The sequence below is a fragment of the Pygocentrus nattereri genome, chromosome 1 (genome assembly GCF_015220715.1).
Source record: "Pygocentrus nattereri isolate fPygNat1 chromosome 1, fPygNat1.pri, whole genome shotgun sequence".
NCBI lineage: Eukaryota > Metazoa > Chordata > Actinopteri > Characiformes > Serrasalmidae > Pygocentrus > Pygocentrus nattereri.
The window spans coordinates 33328481-33345536 of record NC_051211.1 but is presented as its reverse complement, the minus strand read 5'-3'; the positions used below and the strand labels follow the sequence as shown (position 1 = coordinate 33345536).

Here is a 17056-nt window from a genome sequence, read left to right as displayed (position 1 = left end):
GGATGAAAATGTAAGGAATAAAAACTATGTTCTCTTGGAAATGTAATTAAGTAAAAGTACAAGTATTCAATTCAATAATACTCTTACATCACAGCATCCTTAAATCGCTCCTTTATGCTTTTGACTGGGTGTGCATAGATTCTGTTCTTAAAACAAATCCCAAATAAGAAAGCATTGCTGAATGTTAGAATCTACAACCCCATTTCCAATGAAGTTGGGACATTGTGTAAAACATAAATAAAAACAGAATACAATGATTTGCAAGTCCTTTTGAACCTATATTCAACTGAATACACTACAAAGACAAGATATTTAATGTTCAAACAGATAAACTTTATTGTTTTTTGCAAATATTCACTCATTTTGAATTTGATGCCCGCAACACGCCCCAAAGAAGTTGGGACAGGGGCATGTTTACCACTGTGTTACATCACCTTTCCGTTTAACAACACTCAATAAGTGTTTGGGAACAGAGGACACTAATTGTTGAAGTTTTCTAGATGGAATTCTTTCCCATTCTTGCTTAATGTACAACTTCAGTTGCTCAACAGTCCGGGGTCTCTGTTGTCGTATTTTGTGCTTCATAATGCGCCACACATTTTCAATGGGAGACAGGTCTGGACCGCTTGCAGGCCAGTCTAGTACCCGCACTCTTTTACTACGAAGCCACGCTGTTGTGACACGTGCAGAATGTGGCTTGGCATTGTCTTGCTAAAATAAGCAGGGACGTCCCTGAAAAAGACGTTGCTTGGATGGCAGCATATGTTGCTCCAAAACCTGTATGTATCTTTCAGCACTAATGGTGCCTTCACAGATGTGCAAGTTACCCATGCCATGGGCACTAACACACCCCCACACTATCAGAGATGCTGGCTTTTGAACTTTGTGCTGATAACAATCCAGACAGTCCTTCTCCTCTTTGGCCCGGAGGACACGACGTCCATGATTTCCAAAAACTATTTGAAATGTGGACTCGTCAGACCACAGGACACTTTTCCACTTTGCGTCAGTCCATCTCAGATGAGCTCGGGCCCAGAGAAGCCGGCAGCTTCTGGGTGTTGTTGATATATGGCGTCACTTTGCATGGCAAAGTTTTAACTTGCACTTGTAGATGGAGCGACGAACTGTGTTCACTGACAGTGGTTTTCTGAAGTGTTCCTGAGCCCATGTGGTAATATCTGTTACAGAATGATGTCAGTTTTTAATGCAGTGCTGTCTGAGGGATCGAAGGTCACGGGCATTCAATGTTGGTTTTCTGCCTTGCCGCTTACTTGCAGAGATTTCTCCAGATTCTCTGAATCTTTTGATGATATTATGGACTGTAGATGATGAAATCCCTAAATTCCTTGCAACTGCACATTGAGAAATGTTGTTCTTAAACTGTTGGACTATTTGCTCACATAGCCTTTCAGAGATGCTCCCTTTATATGCAATCATGACCTGTTTCCAATTAACCTGTTCACCTGTGGAATGTTCCAAACAGGTGTTTTTTGAGCATTCCTCAACTTTCCCAGTCTTTTGTGGCCCCTGTCCCAACTTCTTTGGAACTTTGTGTTGCAGGCATCAAAGGCATTCTTTGTGTTGCAGGCATCAAATTCAAAATGAGTGAATATTTGCAAAAAACAATAAAGTTTATCTGTCTCAACATTAAATATATTGACTTTGTAGTGTATTCAATTGAATTTAGGCTGAAAAGGAATTGCAAATCATCGTATTCTGTTTTTATTTATGTTTTACACAATGTCCCAACTTCATTGGAATTGGGGTTGTATATCAAATGGGTTTTAAGAAGAAATATCTGCTTAAGAACACTTGCTGAATGAGGCGAAGTAATATTAATATAAACTTTCTTAATTTTGAATGGAGGTTAATGGAATAATATTTTATGTACAAGTTTTTTTGAACCATTTCTATTAGTCATTTCTCAAAGAATGAAGACATCTGGCATTCCAGAAAAATCAAAAATGACCAAAATAGAGATGCAAGCCTCTGTTCCAACAGTGATGAAATGGAAGAGGAACAACAAAGTGAAATTGACTGTATTTTTTATTTTATTTCATTATATATTTCTAGTGCCTGTGTTTTTAAAATACACATCATCTATCCTTGTGTAGTAGTTTACTCTCTCAGAGTCATGCTTTGAACACACACTTGTGTAAACAACACACATTTCTGCATCTGCAAAGATTTATATCTCTGGTCACTGAAACTGCTGATAGAAATCTCAAGAGAATTTGTTCTTTCCTTATTTCCTTCTTCTTTCACAAGCATCCATTACAAGTAGCTTTGCTTACAGGCTACTGCACGTAGATACTTGAACATAAAGCAGGGTTGTAAAGACTCACAATAAAGACTTGAAGGACACACTGTGCACATACATGAGCCTGCATGGACAGGCCTGTGTGTGTTTGTGTGTATGTCTCCCTCAGGGTCTTGGAGGAGCCTTACACTCATATTTCAACAAGTACAACACCTCTGTTGTGCTTTGTCAGGAAAAAGAGGAAGGAAAAATAATGCAGATGGTACATACAGAGACCAAGGAGGAAAGATTACTTTACGTTCCTATCAACACCACTGTAAAGAAATAGCCAGGGCTCACTGGCAGACCCAACGTTTTCTTACACATTTCTATAGCCTATAAACAGCTCAGCCAGTTTGCAACAAAGTCTCTGTAGTTATAGAATAATAAGCCTTATTGTGTAACAAGCCTTGGATTACTCCTTCTTTATTAGACATCTTTTTGCTAGTTTCAGACTGTTTTGACTGAAATTTAAGATCTTTGTAATAATATTACTAGTAGATAATGTTTCCTGTGGTCAGAAACTTATCAATGATAAATGGGGTAGAGAGGCTGATTAACTGTGTCGCAGCAGATGGGCAACTGTCTGTACTTGTACACCTACATAATGGACCCATAAGGTAGATGTTTCTAACAAAGTGGCTAGGCAGTGGAAATAGTAGATACATGTAGATTCACAAGGCAGATGTTTCTAATAAAGGGGCCAGTGAGTGGAACTACAAGGTAGGTGTTTCTAATAAAGTGGCCGGTGAGTGGAACTACAAGGTAGGTGTTTGTAATAAAGGGGCCAGTGAATGAAAATAGAAAATAGATGTTTCCAATAAAGTGGCCGGTTAGTGGAACTACAAGGTAGGGGTTTCTAATGAAGTGGTCAGTGAGCGGATGTTTAAGGTAGGTGTTTCTAATAAAGTGGTCAGTGAGTGGATGTAGAAGGCAGGTGTTTCCACTAAAGTGGCCAGTGAGTAGAAGTAAAAAGTAGGTGCTTCTAAAAAAGTGGCCAATGTCTGTTTATATATACACAGCAGGCTTTTTCCACTGGCTGTTTGAAGTGCATCTCTGTGCCTTTATATGAGTGCGCTAGCTCTGAAGCTCCGCCTTAGCTGAGCAGAGAGACTGACAGAAACACACACAGACTCACACACAGTCACACACACATGGGGCAGAGAGCAGCTCACGCTGCGCGGAAACAGCACGTCCACAGACTTCTACAGAACCAGAGACAAGACAAGAGAGGGGAGAGATAACACAGGAGACAGCTGGAGGTTAGTGGGGAAAAGAAAGTGAGTAGCAATAGGTGGAGTAGTACTAATAACACTAGTTCTCTTGAAGCATAACAGTATCAACTGTATAGCAGTAGTGATATTAAACATAGTAGTATTCCGAGTGTAGTAGTATTGCTTAGATGTATATATCATGTCGAGTAAGAGTAAGAGTAGAGCATTAGTACACTGTAAAAATGATTGTGTTTCAACATACTAAGTAGCAAGAATTAAAACTTGGAGTTTTGAACTTCAAGTGATTTATTACAGCTTATTGTTCTGTTACTATAAGAGGAAGAACTTAAGACAAATAGTTTACTAACTTTTTAAAAGTTAACACATTGAACCATTTTCACCGTGTAGTATTATTAGTATTTTTAACTGTGTATTTTGTAGTAGTAATAGTTTTAGTAATGTTAGGGATGGTAGTAGCATTCAAATAGTATCAATTTCATCAGTATCAATTGTAATGCTTGTGGTATTATTAGTAACAGTAGTAATAACATCAATAGTAATACTTTAGTAACAACAGAGGTAAACACAGTAGTAGCAATACTTCTAACAGTATTACTTGTAGTAGTGCTAGTAAATAGGAGAATAAATTGTAAGTGTAGTAGTATAAGCGAGATTAAGCGACAGTTGTAATAGTCAATAAATCAAATACTGATTTTAACTTACAAATGTAATTAAATGGGATGTTTTAACATTCCAAGCTAATTAAATAGCAGAAAGTATCTAAATGGAACAATAATTGTGGGTATTTTATTCTTATCATTCATCATTTGAAGTTAACACTCCAAATTCAGTTTTACAGTGTAGTAATAGTACAAGTGATCACATATTAGTATATAGTAACACTAGCAGAAGTTACAACTGATGTAGGAACAACAGAAGCAGCAATTGCATTTGTAATAGTAGTAATACTAGTTATATTAACAATAGTAGTAACAACAGTAGTAATAGCAGTGATAGTAGTATTTAAAGCAGTGTCTGTGATGGTAGCAGTACTAGCACTAGCATGAGTAACATTAAAAGTCTTAATAACAATGTTGTTTTAGTTGTAATCCTTGTTCTGACAGCAGTAACACTTTATTTGCTTTAAAACAAGTTGGAGAGGTAGACAGGCGGTCAACATGTAAAATGTATTATGCAAGGTTTTATCTTCGATGTTTTAGACAGCTGAAGCTCAGCATTGTGGATGATTGGATGACTTCATGACACTGTTGTCAGAGGAGCTTTTAATGCAGCCTAGTAATTTGCTCAGAGCTGTGGTCTGGGCAGTTGTAATTTATTCATGGTTTACGCCATTGGCCTGCATGTTTGGGCTTGACACCAATGACATCATGACTATCTACATTTACCCTGTAAACAATTGATTTAGCTGTTTTACCTAGAAGCTTAAAATGTTGCCTTATGTTCACTGGGTTCACTGAAACTCTAGTAGGAAGTGAACAACAACATCTTCCCAGTTTACAATGGTTCATGAAATCCAAACACCCTGTTTAAAACTATTCAGGGCAATAAGTGTATTTTTGCATGTAAAGTCACCACGATACAATGAACATAAATACAGTGAAAGTAACAAGAATTTCTCATTTTGAAAAAAGTAGTTGCTGTCTTGTTGAGATTTCTCCTCCATGCATGACATGTGTTTCTTAAATGCTGTTATTAGTACACTTAATTTAACTGAAAGAAGTGTGGATTAGCCAAACCAAGTATGCTATCCATAAAAAATACTACGCTGCCTCAAGGAGACATCTGGAAATGGCTAAATAAACAAACTGACCTATTTAAAGCATTACTTAAATTATTAAAGTTATTTATGTTTGTTCTAATAGTGTTTTTTCTGAGCAAGTAAGCAGTTAAATAAACCGTTTTTTAAAATCTAACATTCTAAGGTGCCAAAACTCTTGCACAGCACTGCACGTATTTCAGTAGGCAAAGAACATAGGTTTCCAATGTAAATTTCAACCTTACTACACCATAATAAAACCTCGATTTCTCTCCAGTTTCTCAGTTATATCAAAACACAAGTCTTAAATTATCCACTTAGGGCTTATATTGCACTGTATTCTGCTTTGATTGAAAATTATATGAATGAAGTTGTGCAGGAACTAGCTAAATTGTCACTATGTAAATAAGAACATGTTGTCTGTCAAAAGTTTACAGGATAAGATATTCCAATTGTTTGCCTCATGCTAAGCTTTTTGTTGACATTTTGTAAGTTGGAGTCCAAATGTTGCCTCTATTACAGAACCCAAATTTCATCAACGTTATTAATCTTAAGACGCTAAAAATTGTTATGTCTATGGAAGCCCTTAAGCGTTTTTATTTTCCTCTTACCCTCTGTGAACTAGGTGAACTCTGGGAGCTCTGGAAGGGAATGTTAGACAGATAAGACTGACAGTTGATGATCACGTATGAAATTTACTTGCTAAAGTTTGTTTTCGTTAGCTAGAGTTTCTTTATTGTTTGCAGCAGAACCTCAGTATGACTATTAGCTTCATTCGTCTTGGCAACTCAGCCATCAAGTGCAATGTGTACCATTTGTTACACATTGAATTTCCTTCATTTTTAAAACCAGATAGATAGATACATAGTCCATAATGTAGGGGTTATGAAGGATTTTCTCCACAGCTAGGCTTGTTTCTTCTAATGTTCCTGTATGTCTGTGTATGTTCTTCTACTCTGTTTCGCAGACAGACACATAGGCCTTGAGCAAGTTCGTGCCCCAGCAGACACCATGCTGTTTCTTGTGCTTTGCTGCTTCTGGCTCACACCAGCTGGCTTTGGTTTAGAGTTTCGTTATCACAACTCAGCTGAGGTGGAGCAGTACCTGAGAGAGGTCAGCAGGAACTACTCCAGCTTCACACATCTGCACAGCATCGGCCACTCTGTAGAAGGTAAGTGGATGACTTCACTTCAGCAGCGCCTAGAAGTGGATCTACTGCTGTAGCATTTACCCAATAAAACACTGGGCATATTATTCAGTTATTAAAACTACACTATGTATGTTTTGTGGTAGAATTGAAAGAAGTAGCATTACTGTGTCAGAGTAAAAAACCTAGTAAAGCCTGAAATAATATTTTTAAGAGCCAAAGGTGTTGGATGAGATTCCACAGTTTATCATATCTCATCATGCGACTGTATGTGTTAATGTCGCTCTCACAAGCTCAAAAAAAGGACTGACTCGATTTATGTCTCACATGTTAAATCAACTTTACACTGATGAAGATAAAAGAAATAGTAGATTATTCACTTACATCCTTCACCAAATTTTCACTGAGTTCTTTTGAATGCTCTTTCAATGTGCTTGCAATTATTACATTCATCTGCTCGGGGAAGGGGTCTGAAGCTCAACTGTTACAAAATATTCTTCCACATGTTGTGTGCAATTACACATTTCCGCCAGAGAGGTCTACAAATACCCAGATTTTATTAGTGTAGCTTTAAGCTTAATAAATAAAAGATATTAGAAGTAACCAAATAACTATAGCAGAAGTTGTACTATAAATTACATACAATTGATATCTATGTGACGCCACCCCCCCAAAAAAAATGAATAAATAAATTCCTTGTAGTTTAAAGGGTTAATAAATGCGTTTCAACAAGTTTTTCATTGGCTCACAATTTTTTTTGTGTTTTTTTTTTTTTGTTTAGATTTGTTTTTAGCCTTAAAACCATCTTCCTACCCTTAGCTATTTTAACTTCTTCAGTGTTGACTTCACTGTCACAGTGTCAATTTGTGTCCAGCTGGGTTTAAATGTTGCTGTTGTTGTTAATGTAAAACTCATACATTGCAACAAACTCTAACTTTGTTGTGTGTCTGTGTCCATGCACAGATAGACCCAAGGAGGCTTTTCCCATCAGACTATAGAAGTGCCCTCTTGCTCAGTGTGTATTTTATATTGAATCTGCTATTGTTCAAGATCCATTGCTGTGAGGCATAGTTAACCCAGCTTTGCCCTGGGACTAGAGCTAGTGGGTTTCATTGCTCTTGGAACTGTCTAGATTTTCAGTCAATTCTGACTTGTCACACCCACACACATAACCACAGTATTGGAAATCCTGCCAATAATATCTAATAATGCATCATTAAGAAAGCATCACATTGCATAATGTGGTTTTGAAGAACAGCCAAGAAATGTTGACAGAAATGAATGCTAATAAAACCAATATGTCAAATAGTAGGGAAGTGTTTGTTGGTTGTTGGTTGATTAATGCCATAGCTCTATACATGGCAGACCGTGGTTCAGTTCCCCTTTTTACCAGAAGTGCCAATGCTGTAGGCCATTTTGGGAAATACTTGTTCCAGAGAAAAAAGTAATTTACAGCATAGTGCAACCACTCTTATCAAGACACAGTATGATCATGTTTCAAACCAAACATAGCATGAAGAGCTTTTGCAAAGGCCGACAAAAATACATGTGAAGCCACGGTGTTACTCACTACGCTATTTAATCACTGCATTGGTTTCATTATAGCTCTATTTAAGAGCTCAACTGGGCCTTGTATCCATCTTTGATTTTTGTGTAGCAATTAAAACTCCTTGTTGTTGTTTGTTTTGTTGTTTTTCAGAGTAACTACATAATGAAACATTGCACACTCTTAGAAATGATCAGTGTTCCATGTGTAGCATGTCTATGACAGATTAAAGGTAAAATCACCAGTTGTGGTTGGTTTTGCACCAGAGGGGACAGACAAAGCAATGAATCTTCTAGAATGAAGGCAGACCGACAAACTCTATTTCCGGGACAATGCTTAGGTAACCTCACTGAAACAGTTCTTAAACAATGGCAGAGGCAATTTTTATTATACACACCAACTAAGAGGGCAATTATACAGTCTCCGGATAATGTGGCCTCAATGTTCTACACCTTCTGAATATGCACTACCCAACTTACATATATATAGTTCTGTGCCAAGTGTTTCTCCACACAGAAGCTTTGCATTTACTTCTCATAGAATTTCACACACAGGTAAAATAACATAGTAAATCAATGTTCAAAAGAGTATTGTGTAGCACATTCAGTACAAGACATAGCTTATGCACCCTTATATACACTAAAACTGTAAGTAGCATAATGTTAGAAGCTATAGCATAGCAGCTAGATAATACTTTCAGAGTAGAATTTAAGAGAAAACACAAACATGTATAAAATGCATTTTTGCTTTACATTGCATGCATGTGCTCACTTGACCTAAACCATCTCTTCAAATGGATTAGAATGTGGCAAAAGTGGTAGTGGTTATAAATAACAGAAGTATAAGATGATATACAAAATAAAATTGTGGCCTGTTTTTGCTACAGAGGCCACAAACAGATGCAATACATCTACACCGAAACCATGACTAGAAGTTGCCTAGCTGACTGTATCCTGTACTCACATCAGTATCTGTTGGTTTCTCTCACAAACAACCTGTTTTTTACCACAGAGTGAGTCACAGCTGAATCACCACACCACTAAGCCCCCCGTCGCTCATCACACCACCATTATGCTAAACTCATGAGTTCATGTTTTCAGATTGTCATGAGAAACCTCAAGCTGTGTTTCTTTTGTTCTCCCTTGCTATGATGATAAAGTGAACTAGAAAGACAATGAGGTGTGGATGATGACTGCTGTGGTCACGAAAAAATCAGAAGCTGTTTTAACTTACTTTGGCTAGCTAGCATACCCTGGGTGAACTTTCAGAAGGTAAAGATGATGTCAGATGTGCTGGACAGATAAAAAATACCACAGTTCTTTGTCATAATATAGTCTCTGTTTTTTGACGGATTATATAAAGCTAAGCTAAAGCAGCTATTTGCTAGATACAGCCAGCTAATAGAAAGCTAGCCTTTCTTTCATTTATTTTTTCTTTCTGTGAGAACACTTTATATGAGAATGTACATTTCATTGGGCCAGGGTTTTGTATATGTATATGCTCACTAAATTATGTCTACAGTATTTGCTACAAAAACAATGAAATACTGTTTAGTTCTCATACTGTACTTGTGCTTTTTGGCCTGGCTGGTTAAACATGGCTGTCTCCAAACAGTAGAGGTAGGATTGGATGATCTAAGCAGGCTCAGTAATATGGACCCTGCTTAGGGTTGTGTATTGGTTATGGCTGTGTATTGGTATCCTCAAGAAATAATAATAAAAATAAAATCTACTCCAAACTACTCTACATGTTTACTACACTTTAGACAGATGGAAAATATTCATTTCATTTATTCAAAACAGACATCTATACTAGACACTAAAGTCACTTCAACATCGCATAAGCATAGTACATGTGAAGCACAAGCATTTGATTCAATCTGCACAGCCTCTGGTTCATCTCTGCTGTGCAAAAACCTCAGTTGGGAATATCAGCTGTTTTTCCTCCTTTTCTTTTTTTTTTTATTTCAGTAGTTGTATAGTACCTTCAAAGACGATGAACTTTATACCACTGTTCTTGTCCGGTAAAGGCCTCATCATAACAGTAGCCTCCACACATCGTTAGTACAGCGCAGGAGCTGCTCAGTGGAAACTAAGCCAAAAAATATCACATTTTAGTACTTTATTGTCTTAAATATAGTTCAAAACAATATAGAAAGTGAAAATGTGTGATGCAATTTGCTCATCTTCAAAAAAGAAAAAGATCTAGTTGGTTGGAAGGGCTTGTGCAGAAACTGTGGATCTGTTCTGTCAGAAAGGAACGCATCTGCTGTGAGCAGGATTCAGATGAAGCAGGCAAAATATTAAATGTTATTCATGGAACAACTTTAGGGGGGTGTAAAAAATATAGAAAACACCACATTAGATACTCGTATTTATTGGTCGTTTTATCAGAAACAGGTTTATTGAAGCTCAACATATCAGTTCCCCTCTTTTCCATTTGTCAATGGAAAGACAACCACTGTCCAGATATCATTCTCAGCTCTGCAGCGATATAGACATGGTCATGGTAGTGTGTGTGGTGTTGCATGAGTAACACACACTGGCTCAGGCACATCAAGTACAGCAGGGTTGTTTTGGGGTTTTAAATGCTGTGTACACTTACTGACCTCACTAGACACTTATTTCACGCTTATCTTACACCTTTCAGAGTACAATCAGAGACTGTAGTGCATTTATTCCCACACATAATTTGTCACCCTCTAGCCCTTCATCAATGGTCAGTTTTTGACCACAGAGCTATTCGTGCCTGGTTATTTTTGTTTAGTGGACTAGCAGTGACACTGATGTATGTGAAACACCAGCCAGACCACTGATCTGAAACACACATACCAGCACCACACATGCTATTATGACCATCACTGCTGTGCTGAGAATGGTCCACAGTGGTCAGTTTCCACTTTCCAGTGATGTCCGGGGTAGAGGTGCGCTGATGATTTGTGCTACAGTTATTAACTGTAAATTTTGTGAGTGCGCTTTCAGCACTTCGTAAGTTATTTTTTTAAATAATTTCCATTCATATCGACCGCTGAGTATAAATTACTCATTTAACACCACCAGGAAAAACTATTTACAGTACTTAGTGTCCAACCTTTGCCTATATTACATGCTTCTTGTGAACACCTCCAATGTTCAGTTGGTTGTATTTTCTGCTTCACAGATAATCTCAATGATAACTTTACACTCATTCATCAGTCCATAAAATCTTCCTCCACCTCTCAGATGTCCAGTTTCAGTGTTCTTTTTTGTCTACGTCTTTTTCTAAATATCTTCATAGACATCATTTCAGACTCAGTGTTGAGTTGTTCTTTCACAGTGGACAGATGGAATGAAACATCTGTGGATTTTTTCAGATCTGAAGTGAGAATGGAGCTTGATTTTCTCTTCTCTCTCTCAAAGATAAAAGCTTTGAGTACTGTTTATCTGATGGTGATAGTTTTGGTGGTCTACCAGGTCGTCCGTGGTTGTTAGAAGTGGCATTTTCTCTGTTTTTTTAAAATTATTTTTAACTCCAATACTGGAAACTAGAAAGGCTCATATGTATAAGCATCATTTACTTCAGACATTTCTGAAAGTCATGCGTGGCCCAGACTGAATCATTTACTCCAGTAAGTGTGGTAACTTCATGACAATAAGTCCAACCTCCACATCCTGACTGTGGAAGCTAATTTTAGAGAATGCTCCCATAAGGTTTTTAATGGAAAATATTTGTGGACATGATCTTTCTGTTTGCATAGACACATTTAACGTTCCATGGAGAAATGCAGCATATTGTTACATATAGTTACCATTGAGACACAAGAGCTGATTGCTATCTCCACGCTTGCCTCAGCCTGTCACAACCTATGTAGCTTCAAAGCAACACCAAGGGTGACACAAACACATGCCAGTGAAGATATATGCACTTTAAAGTTGTCTTGTGTTGTGGAGCCCTATCTGTCTCAGACTCAGGTGAGATAAGAGCATGTTCTTCAATCAGAGACAGGTAGAGAGATTAAGATTGCATGAAATGGGCTGGTTAGAGGCTCATTTGCACATATCAGCCTTATGTTGTGATGCAAGCCACCCTTCTACATCTTTATCACAGTCTACATTCACTAGGTCGCTTCTTCACTTGAGCTAAGGCGCTTTGATTCAGGTATGCAGCTATACTTTGCTGGAAATGATCCCATAATCACTATTTCTCACATTATAAAATAAGATTATAAAAATAAAATTTTTTTTAGGGAACAGAAAAGGTCCCTTCAGCACAATCCCCTGCATTAGAAAATCAGGACCTCTTTATTGCTTTGAGTAACCCTATACTTTAATTATGATAATTCTATTGTGTCAATCATAACACTTTCAAAGCTTCACCAAATGTTTCAGGAGGGACTGTTTCAGTAGTGACTATTGTAGCTAATTTTGAGCAGAATTCATAAATGTTAGCCAGTACATAACTAGCAAACACTGCTTTGTACAGTTGCACACACTGAATAAAATCTGTTTTTTTTTCATGAAAATGAAAAAAAAGTTTGCTTAATTGCAGAAAATTTCATCAATGACAGGTTACACACTGATTTTCACGCTTTGAGACACATTTGTCTCAAAACAAAGGGATCTAACTGTGTGGCTAAATTAAGGCTCCACCTAAGGGCCGATCTTTTATTCTTTTTTGGTTTGGTTTTTGGTAGTGACATAGAAATGTGGAAAAGTTTTTGTTTAATTGAAAAATTTAACTCATGGTGAATCGAATCTTTCAATTTTACTATAAGTATTATTTTCACAAGCTGAAATTTAGGGTTCTGGGTTTGGGACAGCCACCTCCTGATAGAAAGTATGTTATATGTGGTGAGCTTAAAGAGATGATAACATAATCCTTGTAAACATTTAAAGTCTGAATACTTAATTGTTTCTAATTTGTTACAAATAGTAAAATGGCACATATATAATGCTTTTATGGGAGTAGAAACTAACGCTAATCACTATTCATAACACTGGAGAATTGTATAGAGCACTATTATAGAGAAGAGAAATGGTCCCCTAATCACCATTCCCTACATTGGAGCACAGTACTGAAGAATGTTATAGAGAAGACAAATGGTCCCCTAACCTTATTCCCTCCAAATAATTTCTGTATAGAACACATTACGGCGAATAGAAATGATCTTGTTATCACTGCATGGTGTTCCAGTGTAGGGAGTCCTGATTAGAGGATGAGTTCTTTTCTCAATAAAAATATTCTATATAGTGTTCTAATATAGAGAAATTCAAATTCCCTACACTGGAAGATGATATTGAACACTATTATAGAGAAGTCCACCAATCACTATTGCCTTTATTGGAACACTACATAGAATGCTATTTTAAAAAAGAAGTGGTCCCTTAATGCTATTTTAAATTAGCATTTTACACAGTTCTGTTCATCACTGTGACAATGGTTTCATTTCATTACATATGATACAGTGCATTGCAGATTTCCTATGTCTATTGGCATATTGTTTGCACTCCTATTCCAATGCATTGTGAGACTGAGTATTGTCCACTATGTTTTCAGACAGAACTACAAATTCACAGAATCCCCAAATAGTGAATAGGCAACAGTTTCGAACACAGCCCTGATCTTCATGCCCACCCTGAAAGGCTGCTTTGATCAGGCCTGTGTCATCATGGCCGAACCGGAAGGATAAATGCGCTGCTCTAAATGCATTTGCTATTTAAAAGTGAAATCAGCTCCACTTCAGAGTTGCCTTTTGAAACAGCCATTGAGGCTCTTCCAGATAAAAAGAGGAGCATATATGCTTGCTGTAAAAGAGCACAGAGCATCTCCTGTGGTGAAAAAATTAGTATGACCAGCAAGACTCGTGTTTGCTTTGCCTATAGGAAGAAGCCGGAAAGTCAGATCTGAGTCTTTAGAAACGGAGGCAAAGGACACTGAATTATTCATAAGGATGCAACTTCTACATTAAATGTCAAAGGTTTGGTTGATTTGAATGTAGTTTACTTAAACCTGTGTGTTCAAACTTCAACATTTCTTTTAGAATTGTAACCAATCGTTTAATTAATTTATTGTAAGATGTCATATATCTGAAAAAGTAACTTGACAGCAGAAGGGAAAAAAATGTGACTTTAATATTAAATTGTTAAATTGATCACTCCAAGGTGATGCAGTTGTTTAAGCTAGAGGTTTTAAACTCAGGTTAGCTGGAGGCTACCAGCCAAGTAGTCTTGTTCATAAAAAAATATGAAATTTTATAAAATGTAATATTTCTATTTATTTATTAACTCATTCTAATGCACTGTATCTACTGCACCTGTCCAGGATATATCCTGCCTTCTGCCCAGTGACTATTGGGATAGGCTCCAGCTCCTCCCGTGATCCGGAAGGATAAGCCGCTTAGAAGAACTGTGTGTGTGTGTGTGTGTGTGTGTGTCTACTGCTCTGTCATTAATGAATCTACAAAGGCAGAGTTAACTAACGGTCTAAATTAGAATATCTAAGTTAATTATAGCCATGCTCGCTCAATGTGCAGTGTTCATTCTGTGCCAGGTTTTCGTTTGAAACAGTTCCTCTTGCATGCAGTGCACTATTGTTGCTTTTATCATTCCAATCATCACTCTAAGCTGATTTTATATAACGCATGTTAGATAACTGGCCTTATGGGTGAAGCTAATCTACCCAGATGTAAATATTTAGCTACAGACAAATGAAAAAAAACAAAGACTTGCTGGACAGATCAAGATAGATTGTAAACATGTTAAGTGCTGTTAGATGCGGTCTAGCAGGTTAGCTGTTGTCCACGGGTCAGTCCTTTGAGACCCTTGGACCCTCTTTGCATTTGCCCTGGTGCCAGGAATTTGTGAGTTCAGACCCACAGGATGTCACAGCCATGTGTGGCTGGCCCTTCCTCCACCCCATCCCTCAATGCAAACATGGGCTGATGTAACAGCATTGACAGCTAGAGTTCTCCAAGCCTGTTAAACTGTAAAGTGATGTGTTAGTGTCAGATAGAAAACATGCAATGGCACTTAATTTGTGTTGGAAGAAGTACATGCTAACCTTCATCCTCCTCCCTCTGGCAGCACAATGTAATGGTGGAAATTAAGCTGAAATTGTAAAGAAAAAAATAATCGAGATTTCAATTAGTCCATTAATTAATACATGTTCACACAATGAAAAGGATCGCTGTTGTTTTCAAGTGGAGCAAAAATAATTCATGAAAAAAGGTTATAAGTTACAAAGTCTTGAAACAGCAGTGTTGCTTTACAGCCCACAGCTGACAGTTTAAGGGCTTAATGTTTCTAGTGGATGTTTCCGTTTACTGTCCTAATGAATTCAAGGAGCAGATCTCAGAGAATATTATACAAAGCAGGATATGAGGATTTCAGCTTATTAAAGATATTGCAGGCATTGTATTCATATTGGTGTTTCAGATTACTGGGTGATAAAGTCTTTGGTGTATCTCAGGCCTGGGTTCTGCCAGTCTGTGGCATTTTGAAACCCACTGGATCAGGTTGCTTTCCTTGGCTCAACACAAAACCAGTATTGAGGGACCACATAGTCTGCCAGGCAACCCCTTGTTTTTCTTGCTGTCTTTGTACCCCACTACTTTTCTCTCTCTTTCTCTCTCGCTGTCTTGCTCTCTCTCTCGTCGGCTGCACATGCTAATACACCGTTGCGCCCAGTCTCTCAGCCTCTGGGTGGTCCTCCCTGTGCAAAAGACTAAAAGACTAAAGACTACTTGAAATAAAAACAGGAAAACGTCTGTCTCCTGATTGGCGTCTGCCTGCACTTTGCTAAATTAAAACCTTGGGTGACCTTCTGATTCCAGACACTCAGTTGCTGCTTCTAGACATAATATGTCCCAGACTTATCTTAGTCCTGCTGTTATCAGTTCATTCAGTAATAAAACTTTATTTAGATGCCCCCCTGTAATTGTTTTACAGATTCTTACCCTGTCATTCATTTACACTCTATTAAAGGGGAATCCACACACCTGAAAAAAGGCTAAGATGTAAACAAAGCCATTCAGAGTGGTTTGACATGATATTAACTGTTTGAAATAATTGAAGAGAATTACTCACAGTGGTAGTGATAGGAACCAGACGTCTAAAAGATTTTATCCTTCCAAAAGCTCACTCTAAGAATGTTATTACATGAAATAGTTAAGAATTCAGTGCTTAATGCTTAAGTCATTAAGTTTGTGACAGCTTTGAGATTTTCTGTCTAAAATGTGTGTTTTTTTTATCAGCTCATGATGAGTCTCAACAGTTCCCAAAGTAATCTTTTTTTTAATTATTCTTTTTTATCAGCATTAGATTAAAAACCTCATGCAGTTTCACTGGTGGCGTTGGATAGTAAGTAAAATGGCTATTTTTGCCCTGGTTCCCATCATCACCACTGTAAAGAAACCTGTATTGGTGAGTTTCTCCACAATTAACTATTTCACATCAAACCACTCTGACTTTGTGTACATCTCAATAATTAAAGTTTGCAGATTTTTTGAAAAATCCATGGCATTCATCTTTAAATAGCTTTCATCACTGAACTCTAAATGTAGAGCTCTAACCCTAACCTTAACCCAAAACCTAAACCTAACTCTAATTTTAATCCTAATCTGAACCCTATTACTGCTGAGAATCGATTTTTGCCATATAGTTGTGTAGCCCCTTTACACATATGGTCTAATAGTGTGGACACTGATGTCTACACTGTAAGAGAATGTCTTTAACTTTAATCGTTAACCTTGCTCTCTAATGGTTGTGAAACAAAAGGCCTTACATTAATTAACGCCTATGAAAAAATTTGATTATTTCAGCTATTTAATCTGTTCTTCTCCATCAAATACATGACTTCTCAATGATGCTGTTGCATTTATATGATGTGCAAAGAATGGGATCTAATTGGCCTAAGCCAAAACTGATTGGGGAGTATATTTTATTTAGTTTGTCTATGCAAGCAGTAAAATAAGTCACACAAAAGATGTTTTTTTTTTACTGATACAATAATTACAAATCAGGTTGACCTCTGAATGTGTTCACCTCTGACTACACTGTCTCAGAAAAAATCACATTGTATCCAACAAAAAATGAAC

General features: G+C 37.3%; 1 protein-coding gene across 3 annotated transcripts in view; it reads left to right on the top strand.

The window, feature by feature from the left end:
- The first annotated feature begins 3412 nt into the window (after positions 1-3412).
- The window catches only part of cpm (carboxypeptidase M), a 57547-nt gene continuing 43903 nt past the window's right edge, over positions 3413-17056 (top strand). Inside the window, exons 1-2 of one of the 3 annotated variants that reach the window (XM_017707608.2) lie at positions 3413-3561; positions 6262-6461. In XM_017707608.2, coding sequence (XP_017563097.1) covers positions 6302-6461 — 160 coding nt within the window. In that variant the 5' untranslated portion in view covers positions 3413-3561; positions 6262-6301. Of the gene's footprint in view, positions 3580-6257; positions 6462-17056 lie in introns of all 3 variants that reach the window. The other 2 variants (XM_017707606.2, XM_017707607.2) reach the window with 2 other exon arrangements.